This window comes from Accipiter gentilis, chromosome 30, assembly GCF_929443795.1.
Source record: "Accipiter gentilis chromosome 30, bAccGen1.1, whole genome shotgun sequence".
Lineage (NCBI taxonomy): Eukaryota > Metazoa > Chordata > Aves > Accipitriformes > Accipitridae > Astur > Astur gentilis.
In genome coordinates, this window is record NC_064909.1 from 7,726,154 (window position 1) to 7,744,548 (window position 18,395).

General features: G+C 39.0%; 1 protein-coding gene across 7 annotated transcripts in view; it reads right to left on the reverse strand.

Annotated features, from left to right (window-relative positions):
* The window catches only part of EML4 (EMAP like 4), a 169,913-nt gene that overhangs the window by 39,488 nt on the left and 112,030 nt on the right, over positions 1-18,395 (reverse strand). For 4 of the 7 annotated variants that reach the window (XM_049834010.1, XM_049834004.1, XM_049834006.1 and 1 more), the window contains 4 exons: positions 17,772-17,900; positions 14,622-14,647; positions 14,150-14,182; positions 146-269 (listed from right to left, as the gene is read on the reverse strand). In XM_049834010.1, coding sequence (XP_049689967.1) covers positions 146-269; positions 14,150-14,182; positions 14,622-14,647; positions 17,772-17,900 — 312 coding nt within the window. Of the gene's footprint in view, positions 1-145; positions 270-14,149; positions 14,183-14,621; positions 14,648-17,558; positions 17,579-17,771; positions 17,901-18,395 lie in introns of those variants that run through there. The other 3 variants (XM_049834005.1, XM_049834008.1, XM_049834011.1) reach the window with 2 other exon arrangements.

Below are 18,395 nucleotides of genomic sequence, written 5' to 3' on the forward strand. Positions count from 1 at the left end.
TATATTAAATTGAACTTTTTTTCCCTGCTTTTAAGTAGTTTTTGTCTCTGAACAGAGTAGACAAGACCAAATTCTAAAGGAAAAAAAAAAAAGCAAGACAAGACAAAAAGGGAACAGAGCAAGTAGTTACTGATATCAAGGATACACCCACTCCAGTTTTAACTTTTCAGGAGGCAGTTCTGTTCTAATATCATCATAGTTTTCTACATCAGAAGGAATGAACATTGTGATTGGTCGACCTCGCATGAACATCTTGATATATTCTCCCTCTGTTGAAATAAAAAAGCATATTAATCACGTGACAAGTTTACACAAGAAATAAGCATGAAAGAAACCAGTAATAAGCACAGAAATGCAAATAACACTTGCAATATAACAATTATTTTTGAAATGTGAGCTTGGTAAAGGCCCAGATTTTTACTTTTTTTTAGACAGAACACTAACACACACACGCGCGCGCGCGCACACACACAGTAAGTGTTAGTAGAATTTGTGATAGAACAGACTAAGCATGTATCATTTTAGACATGCAAATGAAATTACAAAGGCAAATTTCAAATTCAAATTAAAATCTGAAATTGAATAAATAAGTAGACATAAAATCACAGGATAAGGTATTCCAAGTTGAAGGAGATCTCAGGAAGTCTTTAAATCCAATCTCTGGCTCAAAGCAGGCTCAGCCACGAGGCCAGACTAGGTTGCTTAGGGTCTTGCCTAGTTCAGCCTTGAAAACCTCCAAGCACGGAGATGGCACAACCTCTCTTGGCACCTGGCTGTCTGCCAGCACCCCCAGGGCCTTTCCTGCAGAGCTGCTCCCTGCAGCCCCTCTGTCCCCAGCCTGTATCCCTGCCAGGGGCTCTTCCTTCCCCCGGGTGCACGACTTGGCATTTGTCCCTGCGTAATTTTGTGAGGTTCCTGCAGGCCCATCCCTCCAGCCTGCCCAGGTACCCCTGGCTGGCAGCTCTACCCTCCAGCATATTAAGTGGGGCCCTGGTCTGCTGTCCTCAGCAAACTTGAGAGTGTACTGTGTTCTCTGCTCCAGGTCTGTGGTGGTGCATTCCCCCCACCATCCTGGGCTGCTCTACCATCTCAGGAATTCCCATTGGACCTTAGCCTTTGTGTAGTGAGTTGGGCAGTTAAGCGTCCCTTGACCGTACCAGGAACTCTTGCATGGCTAAGGTGGGGAGTGGGAACAGGAATAATCAGTCATCCCCGGACAGCCTTGGAACATCCCTTATCTGAAACTTAGTCGTCCCCTGGCAGACTTGGAACCTCCCTTATCTGAGTGACTCTTGTGAAATGGTACCAGGGTTACTGGAATCCCAGTAATTTGCTGATGACTAAAGCCAATCATCTTGTGAACCCATAAAGAGTGGTCCTAAGTGAGGCCCTCTGAGCTCTCCTGGACCACAGCAGGCTGTGACCAGCACCTCCTTCTGAGGGGGACACCTCTCACCGCTCGCGAACTCTCCAGTTTGCGAACATTGGAGGACCGTTGCTGAAAGCTGACAACAGGACCTGGGCTGATACCCTTCACTCCTTGAGGCTCAACCCCTTCGCCTGTTGAGAAAATGCCAAGACGTTGGACATGGGTATTTCACTGAACTCAAAGGGAATTTTTAACAGGTATACCTTTGTTTATATCGCGCGCTCTCTCTCTCTCTCTCTTCATGTGTGTGTGAGTTGACCCAGGTATTCTACAGCAAGTATAGTATAAATATTGCCCTTTATAACCAAGTCACTGTTGTGATTGTAGTAAATTCTACTGAATCACTTTGTAAATGTTAAAATGATCAAATTCTACTAAATCTTGTGATTCACCTCAAACTGTGAATGAACCTCAGATGGCTGCCACACACATAATCCCTTTAGACATAAACCATTGCCCAAGTCTGGGACTAGGAGTGGATCCAGCCACACCTAAGCTCCATCAGGAGTTTAGAAAGAAGGGGGTCTTCTCTGAACCTCATGACTCAACAGAGGGTCTCCCCTACCTTTTTACATCTCTGTGTAAATCATGAAAAATCAATTCTAACTCGATTTTCCTTTGTGTGTTTCTCTCAGCCTTTTGCGTCTTCAGTCTCTGTACAAAAAATTCTAGTTCGATTCTAACTTGATTCTCCTTTGTACGTTTCATCCATTTCATCTATTAAGTAATAGAGTGAACTTTGCCATCGAACTTTGTGAAGTTGCGCTTTTATAAATTCCTATTAAATCACTTTTGCTAATACCACTGACAGTGATTGCTTAAGCAGTCCAAAGCACTCGTTCATGAAAAGGTCATGGCTAAAGTTGTTAAACAGGACAGGTCCAGGACAAACCCCTGCAGACTCCACTTGTTACCTATTGGCCACCAGGTAGAGTATGACCCATTAACCATGACCCTCGGGGGCCAACCACCAAGCTGATTCTTTTAGCCACCTAGCTTCCCACCTATCCAAACCATAATGGCCAAGCTAAGACACAAGGATACTGCAGGAAAAAGTGTCAAAAGCTTTGCTGAGGAATATCATCTGAAGTTATGTATCATCACACACACTAATACACTAACCTGAATTATTAATTTATTGAAATCATTCTAATTGCATGCTATTGCACATTGCATCATATCCTGAAGAATGGAAAGAAGCAACAGCTCCTAATGACTCCAGCTGTAACACTGTCTACAGCTGTGGCAAAATACATGTAAATCTGTTGGGGCATCTGAGCACTTCACAACCTTTTAGGAGTTCCTTTTCAAGGAACATGAAATTGTTTTCCACTGGAGAAAACTATTTACAGAGTAGCTGAGTGGCTTGGTCAAACAAATCAGCTAGTCATTGGAAGATAAGGCATCTGGATTTAAGGAATACACGATTGCAACTAGTATATTAGATGCCCTACAGGAGTCTTCCCTCCACACAATGACAATAAAAATTTTCTAACTTCAGATGGCTAGAAAAGTCCTTGGAGACTTTTAAAAGCCTTTACACTCTACCCACGCTGTTTAATCATGGTTAAATCAGGCCTCAAATCCACAAGAATTAATGCCAGACTCCATTGCTGCTGACATGCGAGTTTCATTTCAAAAAGCACTGATCACAAAGATCCAAGTATTTCACTAATTTTGCCTCAATGAAATGGCAACTTTTTATCACTCTTCAACTTCTTTAGTAATTAATATCCATTGTTAATGTAACTAATATCACAAATACAAAGTAATATAATATTCTACTGTGAATCTGGAACTACGGTATTTTTTATGAGTTTTGAAAATCACAGGAGACAGAGGGAACTCAGAGTCTCAAACCAAAATGTGAAGAGTTGAGTAGGACTGGAGTAGAATAGCTGTGAATTAGCAATACAGTATTAAGAAATCTCTCATCGCATTTGATGCAACCAATATTGAGCTCTAAAATGACGATCTTTAAATAATTACTATTATATTTCTTTCAAAAGACAAACACGAGACAGACTTCCCTGTAAATGCCCAGGGAATGCTTGTAAATATTTGCCCAATTAGGCGCAATATTATTACTCAGACTGCATGAATGTGTAATCTGTGTTTTGCATTCCCTAAAATATCTATAATTGAAATTATGAGAAACTCAGACTTATTCCCACAGAATTATAGCTTAACAGTTCAAGACAAACTTGGAGATCTAAAAAGGCAAGAGAAAGCAGAGCATTTCAGTGACAGCAGAAGCAATGTAGACTCCAAAATAGTCTCTTGCTTACAGAAACATTTTAGAAGATGCAAAGATTGAGAAATAATCAAAATTGTGAACAAGACCAATCTTAAGCCAGGGTCTCTACCCTTCTCTGAATTTGAAATATCCCTACTATACAGACTGCAGAAACATACTCTGCCTTACTGCAGTCAGAAGAGAACGCGACAGGAAAAACCTGTAACTGTTTTCATCCACCAAAGACATAAAGCAGTCTTGCACAAAGTTTGGAAATGAATTCTTGACACTCAAGGTCTTTCTTCTACAGCTAGATAAGACAGAAGACCAACAGTCATCAGTCTAATGAAAAAATATGGTGAATATTCTAGGTTATTTAAAAGAAGTATTTCTGACCATAGAGAATTTTACCAGAGTTGTGTGAAATTCTGTGGAATATCACCCCAGCTCTGAAAACACTGGAAAGCACTAGCTTTGAACACACAGCAGTGATGATCCTAGCACACAGCAATGACTTGGACAGCATTGACACATATAGGAAAAACCTATGGTGACCAAATCATATAAATTTATTCAGTAACTCCTAGCCAAAGAAACCACTTGCGTGGTTTTAACATCACTTGTCAGAGCACTGCTCAAACTTAGGTAGGTCAATGAATCCAAGTACCTGAACATAAGCTAGTCAAAAGTATTCTGCTAGGTGCATGATACTCACTTTGAAGATTTCACAACACGTATGGCTTAATTCATCAAAAACTTTTGGTTTTCCTCTTAACACACTGTAGTTTGATTTCTTGATGCTTAACAGTTTTAACTTTTTTTTTGTTTGATGAAACAGATCACAGTTTATCAAATTTACCAAGTTCCCAGACTTAAAAGATACGATTAGTGTGACTCCTTTTCCACTTTTCGTGTGCTCACGTCAACCTTCTGAGACCAAGAATTCATTTTCCTTGAATTTTGTGTCGCTTTAGACCCTGATGGTAGGTTTAGTCTGTGCTGGAGGCAACGTAAAGGAATTCTCCTACAACAGTCCAAATACAACTGAAAGCTAGTGCAAAAATCCCACAGGCTTCAAAAATAATTCCTGAACAGAAATTGTAAAAATTGAGCAATGTAAAACTAACACATGCATAAAGGTTTTTCCTTATTTAGAATACTAATATAATGGAAGTTGAGCCATTTAAGTCCAGTATCAAAGAAACAAATACTGAGAAGATGCAAAACAGTTGACCCACTTTTAAGAACTAATACAGCTCCTTTGAACAAGAACCGTGTGAGTCCATCCACTGACAACAGCAGAAAACTTGCCTCAGACCAAATATCAAAGAACAAAGAAAATCACTTTGTAATAGCTACATTAGAAACAATAGTTATTTTATCAAATGTGCATTGCTTAATTGCATTGCTGAGAAAAGCTAAAGATCAGTGTTGTCACTAGTTTAACAAAAATGTTTAGATAATTACTCCAAACTAGTTACATGTCTCATTTTTCCACCAAAATATTTTCTTATAGTATGTATTTTAAAGAGATAAAACAACACTCGCCAAAACCAAGAGTAATATATTAATAGTGATCTTTCTATTAAAATCTGGCACTCACACTCTTATAAGTTTAAGCACAGAGTAGCCTGGGGGTATTTAGAAAAGACCATTCATTTATGCAAGTCAAATTCTCGATTTGATGCTGAGCTTGGCACTTCTGGTTCCACAAGACCAGTGCAAAATGACACCACAAATTTAGGATCAAATTTCTCATTGCTGCTTAGAACAGTGGAGACAAGCTGCAACTGAAATTCATATGGATGGAGGCAGTTGCACCTGTTGGACTCTGCAGATGAGAGATGAAGAGTCCAAGAGGAATTCAGTCAAGTCTTTGGCCAGAAGAGAAGAGGTTCTCCTGGAGTTCAGGGAAAAGATTATCTGCAGGACATTCAGATACAAACTGGCTCTCTGAACCTCCCCGTTAAAGAAAGAAAATTTTTGCTTTTATTAGCTAGCTGCATGTCATTCAAGATTACCTTTGAAGATACGTATTTAACACACTTGTTAGAGAGACATAGGCTAGGTATAACTTGATTAAGCCTCTCCCGACAGAAGAGGAAGGATTAAAAAAGAAAAAGAAAAAAAAAAAAAAGGCAACCCACTGAAAGATTTTTGTCTAAGACTGTAAATTTCCTTTTGTCAAAATAACTTGTAGGGCAGATATAATATTAATGTCAAAATCTTTTGAAATACTGGAGAGGGTGGCAGCACATCAACAAAACGATTCTCAAACAGAAACTAATTGCCTCAGGCCAAATTCTGGTATTTGCAAATTAAGAAAACCAGTGATTTAACTCTTTCATAGCATACTGGCTCAACTGAATGTTCAAGAGCATTAGACTATCTGTTTCTTTCCTGCATTCTCACTATTTCCAGGTACAAAGCAGTATGTCAAGACTTTTTCTTTCCCTCACTTGATCTTCTGGAAGAAAAGAGCCTTGGTCATCCCATATCAGGTACGTAGGTAAGAGAGTATAGGGGAGATAAAGTCAGAAGTTTTAAAGCAAGCAAAGGAAAAGAAAAAACCCAAGAAACAAAAAATCCTCAACAATTCTGGTATCTACCTGCCTGAAAACAGTAGGTACGAAAGTAAAAATTCTCTACAGCATATAAAGACATGTTCAAACCCCGCTACCCACTGTGCAGAAGCATTTGGGGGTCAGGGGGGAGGAGACAGGAGGGCATACCTGAAAGGAACTTGGCACTTGCTGAGTTAATCTGCAACTGCAGACATCCTATCAATCCTTTCAAATATGGATCAAACCAACCTGTAAGTACAGTTGGAGCTCTGTAGATAGCACACCCAGGTGCCATGGCTTATCCACGCCACACAAAAAGGAATAGCTCGGGCCCAGGGTTGCTACAAAAGGCAGCATCAAGTGGATGCAGTGCTCTGGCTTCAGGGGTCAGCTCTTCACTGGGAACAGCTGTAGCTGCTTTTGTGCAGCTTTGAGCTCACATTCACAGCCCTTGCCAAACTCTGCTTGGCTATGCAATAATTCACCTCTGGAGCCTCAACAATCTCTTTGCACAAGTGCCAGGGGACACATGACCAGCACTCCCAATTTTTGCCCCCAGGATTGGCTCAGGCTTATTAGCCTCACATGGCAGCCCTCTGGGTGTGCTGGACCCAAGCAAACTCCATGCAGGTATCAGCTGTCTGTGGGATGCCCGGAGGTCTGGGGAAGTTATTAACTCAGCCCCAAAGATGCAGAAACACTTCGTCTGACGGCGCTGTGGCCCCAGTCAGCTGAAGGGACACAAAACATCAGTCAGGAAGAGTGACACAAAGACAGAGCCCAGTGACTTGGCAAGAGCCCACCTAAAGGTGGATTTGAGTGCTTATCAGCCACGAGGCTCTGCCAACCCATGTCACGAGCTGGAAGAACATCACAGCTGAGCCAAGCTTAAGCCCTGCCCAAGAGATGCACAGCACTCCCCGCAGTGCACTCTCTCTACCTGCATCACTCTGTTTTTTACTCTGAGCAGGGTACTTGTAGCACTTCCTTTAGACAGAAGAGACTCGGCCGTCACTAGGATACATACAAACACACTCTGCTGATTTTGGAATACCATCCAAAAATCTCCTTCTCCTAACAGTTGGGAACCTCTCAACTTCCAGGCAACCACAAAAGTATGGCCAGGCTGTTTGCTTTTTGTGTGTGTGACAGCATGGCTGTTAACTTCAGCACAGGTCTGCCCATCTGCTGACTGGAAGTGCATCAGGTGAGCATGAAAACAGCAATCATGCCCTTCCTCCTCCCAGCCTTCATTTTGCAAAAATAAAAACATCCAGCTATTTAACTCTCTTTTTTTGTGGTAAGGTTTCAGTCTGTCTCCACATCACCACAAAATTTGCCTTTTATGATTGTGGGTGGCTACAACGGCATGCAGTGTTACAGAGGAGAACCTAAAAGGGTTTGACGCATTAACATTTTCCATAAGGCTGCACATCTCCATTACAATTGCTTCTGATAAATCCTGGGATTGCATTTGTGTTTTTCTAACAAGTGAGTAGTTCAATCTTTGTATGATTAACTAGCATGTTAGAGCCCTTTTCCTCAACATTTAATTCTGGCAGACAACCTGTTTATAGCTAAAACACTGCCAGCAACTCCTGCATGTATGATCTTTCACTTTGATTAATTTAATTTTGTCTTATACTAGTCTAGGCCACAGGAACATCTAGGTCTTACTATATTAAAATCTCAGCTTGCACTATATCAGTTTGGTCTCTCAGCTTCATGTCATCAGTGAAATTTCATCAGTGCTCCTACTTTCCTGTGTTAAGTTCATTAATGTAAACACTAAGCCAAATACGTCCCAACAGCCTGGAGGCAGGTGTTAGCAACCAGAGATCTGCTATGGGTTCTCTGAAAGTTTATAGCTTGCTAGAGAAGAGAGGAATAAATATGTCGGTGAAACAAGGTGCTGCTACTGAGAGGGAACCCTAGAACCCTGCCTGATCTACAAGGAAACAAGTGCATCTTCTTCATTGACAGACACTCTAAGCCAGCATACTTAGCTTGCATGCAAGGAAACTGTTGGTAAATCATGCAACACCCAAGAATCCAGGACTAAAACTAGGGGCAAATAAAGAATTGTAGAGAGACAGTAGACAGTGGCTGAACATTTTCTGCAAAGCCTCCTTGTATCAAAATGAGATTCCCATTAACATAAATAAGCTTTTAATTGGGCCTTATACAAGAAAAAGAAAGAAAGAAACAAACAAAAAAACAAAAAGAAAAAGCAGCACAAAGGTAACAATAAAATTCAACTGCAAACAATGCCTATTAATTTGCTCTTGGAAGAAAGTTCAAAGCCCAGCAATTCAGGGAAAGCAAGCTGGAAGGTAAGACCAATGCAAAACACTGCAGGTGATAACAAACAGCAAAGATATGGCAATACAAACCATCTGAAAGGCTGAAATTAGTGCTTCTATGAAGTCAGTCCAGAAAGACTCATGCAATGACACTTAAGCATTTTATTACTTTCTGTGAATCATATTCTTAGGGGAATATGGAAGGTTTTCAGAGGAAAATAATAAAAATAATAGGAACTGATAGGATAAGGAAAAAAAAAAGATCAAAGAAGTCTTTGTAGATTAACTCAAGTATCTAGAGAGAAGAGCAATTCAGGAGACTTGAAAGCTACTGTTTAGATCCTTCAGAAATTTGAAGGCAGTGACATAACAAACCCAAAATCCTCCTAGTTTCCAAAAAACATGCCTGAAAATGAAATCAAGGAATACATAGTAGTTTCCTGGAAGCATGTGAGAAGCCCTCATCCTCAGTGATTTCTTCAAAAAAACTGGAGAAAATATTAGAACCTATTTTATATCACACTATTCCTCATTATTTAGACAGACCCTGAGGTAGCCCCCCAAGTCTGTGCTGTAATTAACTGCTCTTCAGCTAGCAAGAGTATGCACAATGGGAAGTCTAATGAGCATGCAGTAGATTATACATATATACACACACACACACAGAGTAGATAATATTGAATAAATAACAAAATTATCTATTTTTCTACATGGTTATAAATTTAATTCTTAAGGAATCATTACAATAATCTTATCTCACAAATTATTAGTGACTATTTTTCAATAGGTCCCACCCCATCTAGTTTGAAAGAGGAACATGGACTGATGCATCAAAACCCTCAGCTCAGTTCTACTTGTGTTTAGCATGTGAATCTTACCCTTAATGTGAATTACAAGCAAATGAAAAACCCCAAAAGACTCCAACTAGCTTGGCCAAGCAGAACTCTCTAATAATATACAATAAACTACCACATCCAGAGTACATTTATTAATCTGTCTTCACCTTCTAGTTGCTTGACCAGTGAAGTTATGCTTTTTAATACTACAAATAGCTTCTTTCCCACAAGCTTTCTGCTTTCAGGCCTGTGTCCAAGAACTCTGTAGGACCACTAACCTGAGGAACAAAGGCTTAAAAGCCTGTTTCTAATTTAAACCAGTGCTAACAGCACGGAGACAAATACAACCAAATTCAGCCACTGTGCCCAGACCATTACATTTTAAGTTACAGTGGAATTAAAATGCGACTGCAGGTCTGCCATCTCTCTCCCTGAGCTATATGTCAATGCTTGCTGAACCTGACAAGCGGACATGCACTGTTGCTATTGAGTGCTGGTGCACTGCAAACCAACAGTCAAAAAAAGCAAATGAGACAAGAGGTTTGCCTCAGTGTGGAATGATTTTACATCTTTGCCTTGTGATTTCTTAATAGATCATCGGTTATTAATTTAATATAACTTGATGAGTAAATCATAGTTAAAACCCCGCTTTGGCATTAAGAATCTAGGTACTAACAACAGTTACCATTTGCACTGAAATAATTCAAGTTTAATATTAAACTCTAGCCTTTTATTTTTTTTAAAAAAAAAAAAAAGAAGACTCTACAAGAAGTACTGGACACAAACTCAATAAGACTGTATCTAAATGCTTCCTGCTTAAATAATAAAATCCTGATTTCACCAAGAATCAATGATAAAACCTCCCAAATACCAGTCTGTTTTTCTTACAGTATCTATGGTTTTTAATAATATGCACAATGCCTGAATGAGAGCAAGCAGCCCAATAATAATGAGACAGACTGGGTGTCCATTTGCCCTCAGGTACGTGAGCACCTTCAGTAAACATCTGACAGAAAATCTGTGTCTGATGAAAAAACTGATCTGAGGTAGTTACTGAATTACGCACTCTCCATGGACAGGACACACTGGAGCAGGGTAGATTTTTCCATTGTGTGCTTCACGATCGCCCCGTTCTGTGAAGCTAGAACTACAGCACAGTTAAACTAACAGAAGAAAAAGTACTGGAAACTAATAAAGCACAATCTAAAAAGAAACAAACTGAGGCATGCAGCGAACGTTTTTCATTAATTCTTTCACATATGTTTTTTATTGCCATCCAAAAACGTCTAAAGTGTCTCTTACTTTATAATAAGTGAACAAGTGATTCATATATGGAGTTGCTATCACTGAAAACCAAACTCAAACATGGAATCTCAGTGAAAAAAATTACTTTTATCTTCAAATAAGCCAGGTCTTTAACTTCTGGGTATAAAAATATGAATGCTTTATGATTAATACTTTAAAAATGTCTCTGCTGAAGTGAAAAGCAAGATGGCTTTTATAGGCAATTATAAACACCTGCTGGTAAAGAATTTAAAAGAATAACTTTAGCTAGTGTCCTTGTAAGGCTGTAGTCAGCACCTGTTCATTCCACCCATAGCTTTATTGGATTTTCACAGAATTTTAATACCTCCTTAGTACTGGATTTTATTGTAAAAAGGTTGCCCCTGTTTACAATGATAAACAAACAAATGCTCAAAAATAAGCTGAAAAACAACCCCCCCAAAACCTCTTCAGCAAACGTATGGAAGTGTGTATAATACTTCCCGCAGTGGATTGGCATCACCGAAGCGTTCCTGTCTGTATTACCCTGCTTCGGCATATACCCAGATGCATAAAGCTCAGGCCCAACATTAACATGGAGTAGGTGCAATTCAACCCAAGTAAGAGTGATAAAGGCACTGGTAACATGCATGGTCTCGGCATGGTGCTGAACAGAGGAAACTCAAGCGACTGCCTGCAAAGCAGCTGCAGGCTATGGCTCCCCACACTGCTGCTGCTGGCAGGAGAGAATTTCCCAGGTCTTGCTGACATTCACACGCAATACCTGCAGCATGCTCTCTGGGGGACTCCATACTGAAGCCAATGCCTTTCACTACGGAAACTCATCTAAGATTCATCCTCACCTGCTCCTCAAGCCTTTCACTTTTATAGCTAATACATACTATCAACAGAAATCATAATGAACATGCACAGATGGTTACAACACAGATAACATTGAAGTAACTTCTGCTGCTAGAAAAGTACGATTCTAGGAACTAAGTGTGCAAAACCACATTCCTCTACATTTTGTGGTACTGTACTACACTGACAGGTTTCAAAGCAATTTATTTAATAGCTGAATCAAAAAAAAAAGAAACAAAAACGATTGCAAGTTGTTCAAAACTACACAGAATTGTCACCTTCCATCCTATTATGCTACACAAACACCTTCTGCTATGATAATCTGCAATTTCACTGTTGCCAAGCTTATGTGCATATAAAGACACTGAAATATTCTTACATAGATCTGCTTTGAAGCTTGAGAGTTTTCACACCAACAGTCTCCCCAAGAGTCTCCTTCACACAATTTCTCAGAAGTGCATTGACACAATCGTTAGCACGGGAGGCGTGTGCCTGGGGCGTACACAGTGTTTCACATACAGCCTAGTGAAATGAGCAGCTCAGGGGAGCTACTGCAACTTAATTAACACCATGCTAGAGACTGCTTACCTCTAGAGGCAAAGGCTGGCAAGCCATGAAGCAGTGTTACAGCAGCTGTAACTTTTCATGCCGTTGGGTTGCAGAACATGAAGGTCCTGCACAAACAGCATGAGCAAAGGCTACCCTTCATCCCACCCCACCCAAGACAACTCTGTCCAGCTGCACGGGATTTACCTGCAGAAACCGTGTTAACTGTCTGTGCAACTCTTCAACTTTCTGACTGGGTGGGTCATGGTGCCAGCTGGAAACTGATTTTATGTGGCAACTAGCGAGTACAAAACAGGCTGAAGTCACCTACCCTGAACAGGAAGCTGCACTACAGAGAATTGGCTAAGTATTGCTAAGCTTATACTGAAAAGGATGGGAGGACCCCCTGCAACTACAGTAAAGAACAGGTGGTTACTTCTGTGGCAGCAAACAACACAAAACCTAACACAGCCTTACACACACAGACACAGACACATACTCTAAAAGCTGTCAAAAAATACACTCATTGGTCCATATAAATAAAAATAATAATCTTTGGAGACTGAACCCTGCTAATCGCAACCATGGTAAAGGCGGAATTATGTTTTGCCACTATACATATTTAAAATGTTAGTAAATGCATTTTCTACAACAAGATTTTCTCTCAGTCTTCCATATACATGGGGCCACTGTCATCTGCATTTCTCTTTCGTTCCAGTTGGGCTAGAACAGACTGTGGCATGACACACATGGAAGGTACTCATTCACCATCCAGTGAAAGCTCACATCATCTGCAGAGTAACACAAGAGATAGCAGGGTACACATCGAGGCCATGTAAGTTATAGCTACCAGGATGAGAGAACTGAAGGATGGCCCATTCTTGGCAGAACACATCGAATTGTAGAAGCATATTGTAAGGAAAGAATTAGTATTGAAGAAATTTTAGCTGTATGCAACTTGACTTTGTGAAAAGTTGAGTTTGGTAGAAAGGGTATTTTTAATATACCAGTTTTATTTAATTCTTGCAAAGCTAAATTGCAGCTGGTCTCGACACTACTGATTAGTTTTCTTTCTACAGTAACTATTGCTGCACATTTGTACCATTCCACAGCTAGTGTTAAGCAACCTGCCATAAAGAAACATTTCTTCTTTGTTCCTCATGCTTATGCACCCTCTTTCACCCCTCTTGTCTTTGAAGGATGCTTTTGGTAAGCCTCAATTTAGAAAATTTTTAATTAGAAAAAGATAAAGCAATTGGATTCAAGTTGATTTTGCTCTCATTACAACTATTCATATATTAACTTTTTGAAAGAAAATCTAGAGAAGACCAAAAATAATCAAACTGTGTATAATGTTATCTTGCTTACAGCACAGAATTTGGAGACTACAGATTTGTTAATTAGCAGCAAAAAAGCATAAGACAGAACCTCTGTGCATAGATACATATTGTGTACAGCATGCACTTGGGTTACATGCTTTAGTTTTGAAACTGCATGCTTCAGTACACTTTGCAGGACATCAAAGCAGAGTAGTTTTGCGACACAAAAAGTGGATTTCTTTTGTTGTCGCATGCCACCACATTCGGGTAGATGGCTCCTTTTCCTGTCTGAACAAGCCAGCAGCAGCAGGTAGCCACAGAATGCAAGATTCATCGGTGCAAAGACATACGCTTTAGAAGAGACTCATTTTTGATTTTAGGAGACTATATTAAAACCTTCAGTCTCTGTTCTTGTCTAATCAGTGTGTATATGTTGTAATATTGGCAAGACAGAAAGCTGAGATAAAACAAATCTTTTAGTTGGCAGTTCTTAATTTTCTGATATCTTAGGCAACAATGCAAGACTTCTAGAACCTTATTTGAACACACGGTCCTCTCTGAGGAAGCTGTGTATGTAGTAATTTATTTTAGGCTACCCCCAAATAATCCCCACATAGATTGCAATGTGATATGCATAAATATTTCCATAACAAGAAAGCTGAAATATTTATTTGAATGCACAAAGTTTTTAAGAGATCATGCACTGATGCTCTTTGATGGCGAAAAGCCAAATAAAAGATTCGTGAGAGCACTAAATTAGAAAGCAACCAAAGGGCATAGCTTAATTCTTACCTTGGCTGTTTTTTTCACGAGTTGACATTTTTGCTGGTTATGGGACAGAAATAAAATATCTTAAAACTATTTCTAAAATCTCACACCTGCTTGGATGAAGACTGGCACATAGGTCAAAACTTTAGATTTTTGTTTTCATAACCTCTATTTATGCTCATACACAGAGAAAATAATCGAAAAAGGGTTTTTGTTTCACAAGAGTAAAACAAATCCTCCCACCACCCACCAAAAATTTCTGTCCTTCCTAAAGTTCCAATTTGATGAGGCATTTCTCCATAATTTCAAAGATCCTTATACAGGTCTTGAGTAACATTTTTCCAGATGAATTCTTGGAGTAATTGTTAATGCTATTTTAGCTCTATATCTCTGTTTCATAAGCATATATCCCAATGTATTTACAGGAAATACTATTCAGTCAAAAGCAAATCTTTTCAACTTTATCCAGTATTTAGAAATAATTTTTTTTATTTACCTTGGCTGACGATGACATCTTTATGCCTGGGGGAAAATTCAAAATAATATTGTTAATAATACGCAAAATGCTTATCAAGCCAACGCCATCTAGTTCTTACACTCTGTTGCATTTGGTAATCTCATCAGATTCTGTGCACAGTGTGACTGTAGTATAGGATGCTAAATAACTAATCTTGCAGTGCATTTTCACCCATAAATTATTTTACACAGTTCATCATATCTTTTGAGTAACTTACAGTCTTTGGCCCTATGGCAAGGGTTCCTAAGAACTACTGTGATAACAACAAGATACAAAAAGCTTTTAAAAATAAATTATGGAAGGCATGTTCCTTGTGCACAGAAAATTCCATTTTGAGAGCAAACTTGTAATACCCAAGTGTTTTAAGCTGCCAAACACCCTCAGGCCTGCATGCAAAGCATTTAACACCTTTCAAAATTAGCTGTCAGCACACACCACCACAAACTTTTCTAGAAATTAACCCTGTTGGACACATGGATAAAATGTAAGCAAGTTGCAGTTTCATTTAAACTGGACCCGTAAGGCATTACTGGATGTACAACACAAAGTCTTCAAAGGAGTGCAGCTGAGATGTCTCTCCTCACCAGAAACAGGAATTAACTACTCACAAAAAACATCAATCCTTTTTTGTGAAGAGGGACAAAATACTAATTTCCAGCATCAGAGCTACTTCTTACCAGAATACCACTCCTTGACAGGATGGTGTATTGCATAAAAAAGCCCTCCTGAATTCATTTGAAATTCAGCAGGAAGGTATGAGTGGCATCCAGTATTTTTAGCTGGATGAAGGTCAAATTTTTGTAACAGTGGCAGAGGGTCAAGCATATGCATGAGGAAAGTAATCTCTGGCTATTGGTAGAATCTCCCTTCACCACACTGCCAAATGAAATATTAAAACTAGACTCCCAGTCTTGCCTGAAAAACACTGAATGATGGGCTGCCGTGGGAACCCTCTTACTTCTTATGTCTTTATCAGACTGATTTACAGCTCAGTGCTGGCTAAAAGACTGAGCTTACTAAACAAAATTCATATCCTGGGCTGGTAGCACAGAGCATATGTAGAACGTTTCTGTCCTGGGGCCCACATTAGGGGCTGAATTCTATTCCCTTGCACAAGACTCGGTAACTTCAGGCAGATTAGGCCAATGTTTCTTAATTGGGAAAGATAAATGCAATATAACAATATGCCTTTGCACAATACCAACCAATTCTTTCAGAAATTGGGCACACAGGATATGAGTAAGAAATTAGTATGAATGTGTACTCTTGAACGCAAATAGTGCTTTTATTATAAATCTCAGCATAAGAACAAGGTACACAAACAATACAACACCCAGTCTTCAATCAGATGATAGTCTACAACTGATAATGTTTAAAGCTTTGGTTTTTTTCCAAATACTTTAAGATACAACAGCTTCAAGTAATGAACAGACAACTTTCTCTTACAACATTTAATCCTAATCTTTCCTTGTCTGTTACATACCTGATTTTTTTTCCTACATTAGAGATTGTAGAAAGGCAGCATTTAAAGTCTTTTATAAAAAAAAAATCAGAATGACAGGAAAATGAAACAAGATATCTCTGTTTAGACCATGCCTGAACCAATATACAAAATGTCAATAAAATTTATTTTTTATGATTAGCAAATTTGAAGTATATACCACATTGTGAAAGGTATTTTAGTAGCATAACAAAAACTAAGAAAAGAAACTCGATAAACAGAAATCAAGTCAGAGAGTTTTTTCATTTCAAAATGTTATCTAGCAGTACCCTGCTATAATCTTAACTGCCAAAGGGCTTTTAAATTCCAACAGTGAAAACCAATCATAAAAGGAAAAAAAATACTTGTAAAATACATAACCCATAGTCCCTCACACACAGCACTTCACTGCTCTGCAGAACTCTTCAGGCTAAGCATAAAGCTTTTAGTACATGTGCTGATATCCACACCCAAGATTAATTTAAGATGTTTTTGTTCTTCCCATTCCCAGGGAAGAAGGAATGCACTTGCACTGCTCCTGACTAAGTGCGTATTTGACAGTCTTATATACAAGCTAAGGACAGCACTACAGACACGATCATCAAAAGACTGGAAATTATTCTGAAAGGTCTGAAGAGTTTTATTTGTCATAGTGGGAGAGATGTTCAGGTAGTTCTGCCTTGGACCAGTTAATGGCTATCTGAATGAAGATTAATGAGCAGATGCATGAAATCTGCAGACGACATCAAGCTGGGAGAAGCTGCCAGCACACTGGGTGATCTCGACAAATGTGAGAGGGCTCAGTCAAAAAGTCAACACAACAATTTCAACAAATTCAGCAAAATTTCAACAAAGTCAAAACCAGCAACTAAGTGTGTGAATACAAAGTGGTAAGCCCAATTGGCAAAGAGTATTGAGGACAAGAAGTTGGTCACAATAGGGATCAACAATGTGGAGTGACAGCAAAAAGAAAACTCTTGTACCTGTGCTGACAGGAGTAGGAGAAGTAACTACTCTGTGCTATGCATCCCCAGTGAGGTCTCCACTGGAGACCACAAACTGAGAAAACCTGCTGCTGAAGAAGAGCACAAGAGGAATGGTGGGCTACAGCACATCACCTACTGAAGGTGAAGCTGAAAAGAAGATCCCTGCCTATTATCTAGAACCTGCAATCAGGAACCTGTTAAAATAGTTAATTTGAGAGACCCACCTGAAATCATAAAAGTATATTCTTACTACTACAGCCTACTTTAGAAACACACATACTATGCCAAATCCAGTAAATTAACTTCAAGGAAATACACTTGCATTTTTAAATCAGTTTTAATTAGGAAAAAACTGGTTGGAAGCTTCACAACAGTGGCATTAAGCCATAAATCTTAACTCATAGTGCATAATTTCGCTAACCCAAATGGGCAACATTAAAATATATTTACACTCAAATCCTGCATTCACAGTTCATAGTAATTTTGAGATTCCACAGGCACCTGGAGCATCACATTGGCAGGTTATGCAAGTAATTACTCCTGGTAAAAACAAAGATACAAATGGTCTTAGCATATACACAAATAAGTTTACTAAAATTATGTAATTTCATAATATTTTGACTCTAAAGTTCACTTGCTTTTATGCACCAAACTGATACATACTTGTCTGCATTCTTTGCCACTTTTGATATTAATTTAGATGTTGATGCTACTCTCAGCAGCTTGTTACGACTGTCATCTGAACTCTCCCAAGCACTGTGAGGTTTTTCAGCAGTCAAGGATTTCTTTATGCTAGAAGAAACAAAGATACATTTTAAAATTACAAGATAATAAGATATCAATAATTGGAACTGGTATGCAACGGACAGATCAAGCAGCAGCAGGAGACAAAAGCAGAGCTAGGTCTTCCTTCAAGCTGAAGCATGAAACAGGAAAAAAAGATTAGTCAAAAAGTTCTAACTGGATGAATGAAAACAATTGAGCAAGATAGCTGCCAAATGTTTTATCCATTCCTTTCCACTTCCAAATGCTCTCATATAAAGACTTGAACAAAACAACTCTATACTTCATTACTACATTGCTAATGAATTACAAAAGTGGGGAAAAAAGGAGGCTACAGTAGATTAGCCTTAAAGAATAAATTGTTTAAAAAAAAAAAATCACTTAAGAAGGTAACAAAGAAAAGTAGAAGTTTTTTCCCCTGATTAACTGTTCACTAGCTTTAACACACTGATTTCTGAGGCAGAACAGGTCTATCAGATTACAGATTCATATGGTCGTTTTACA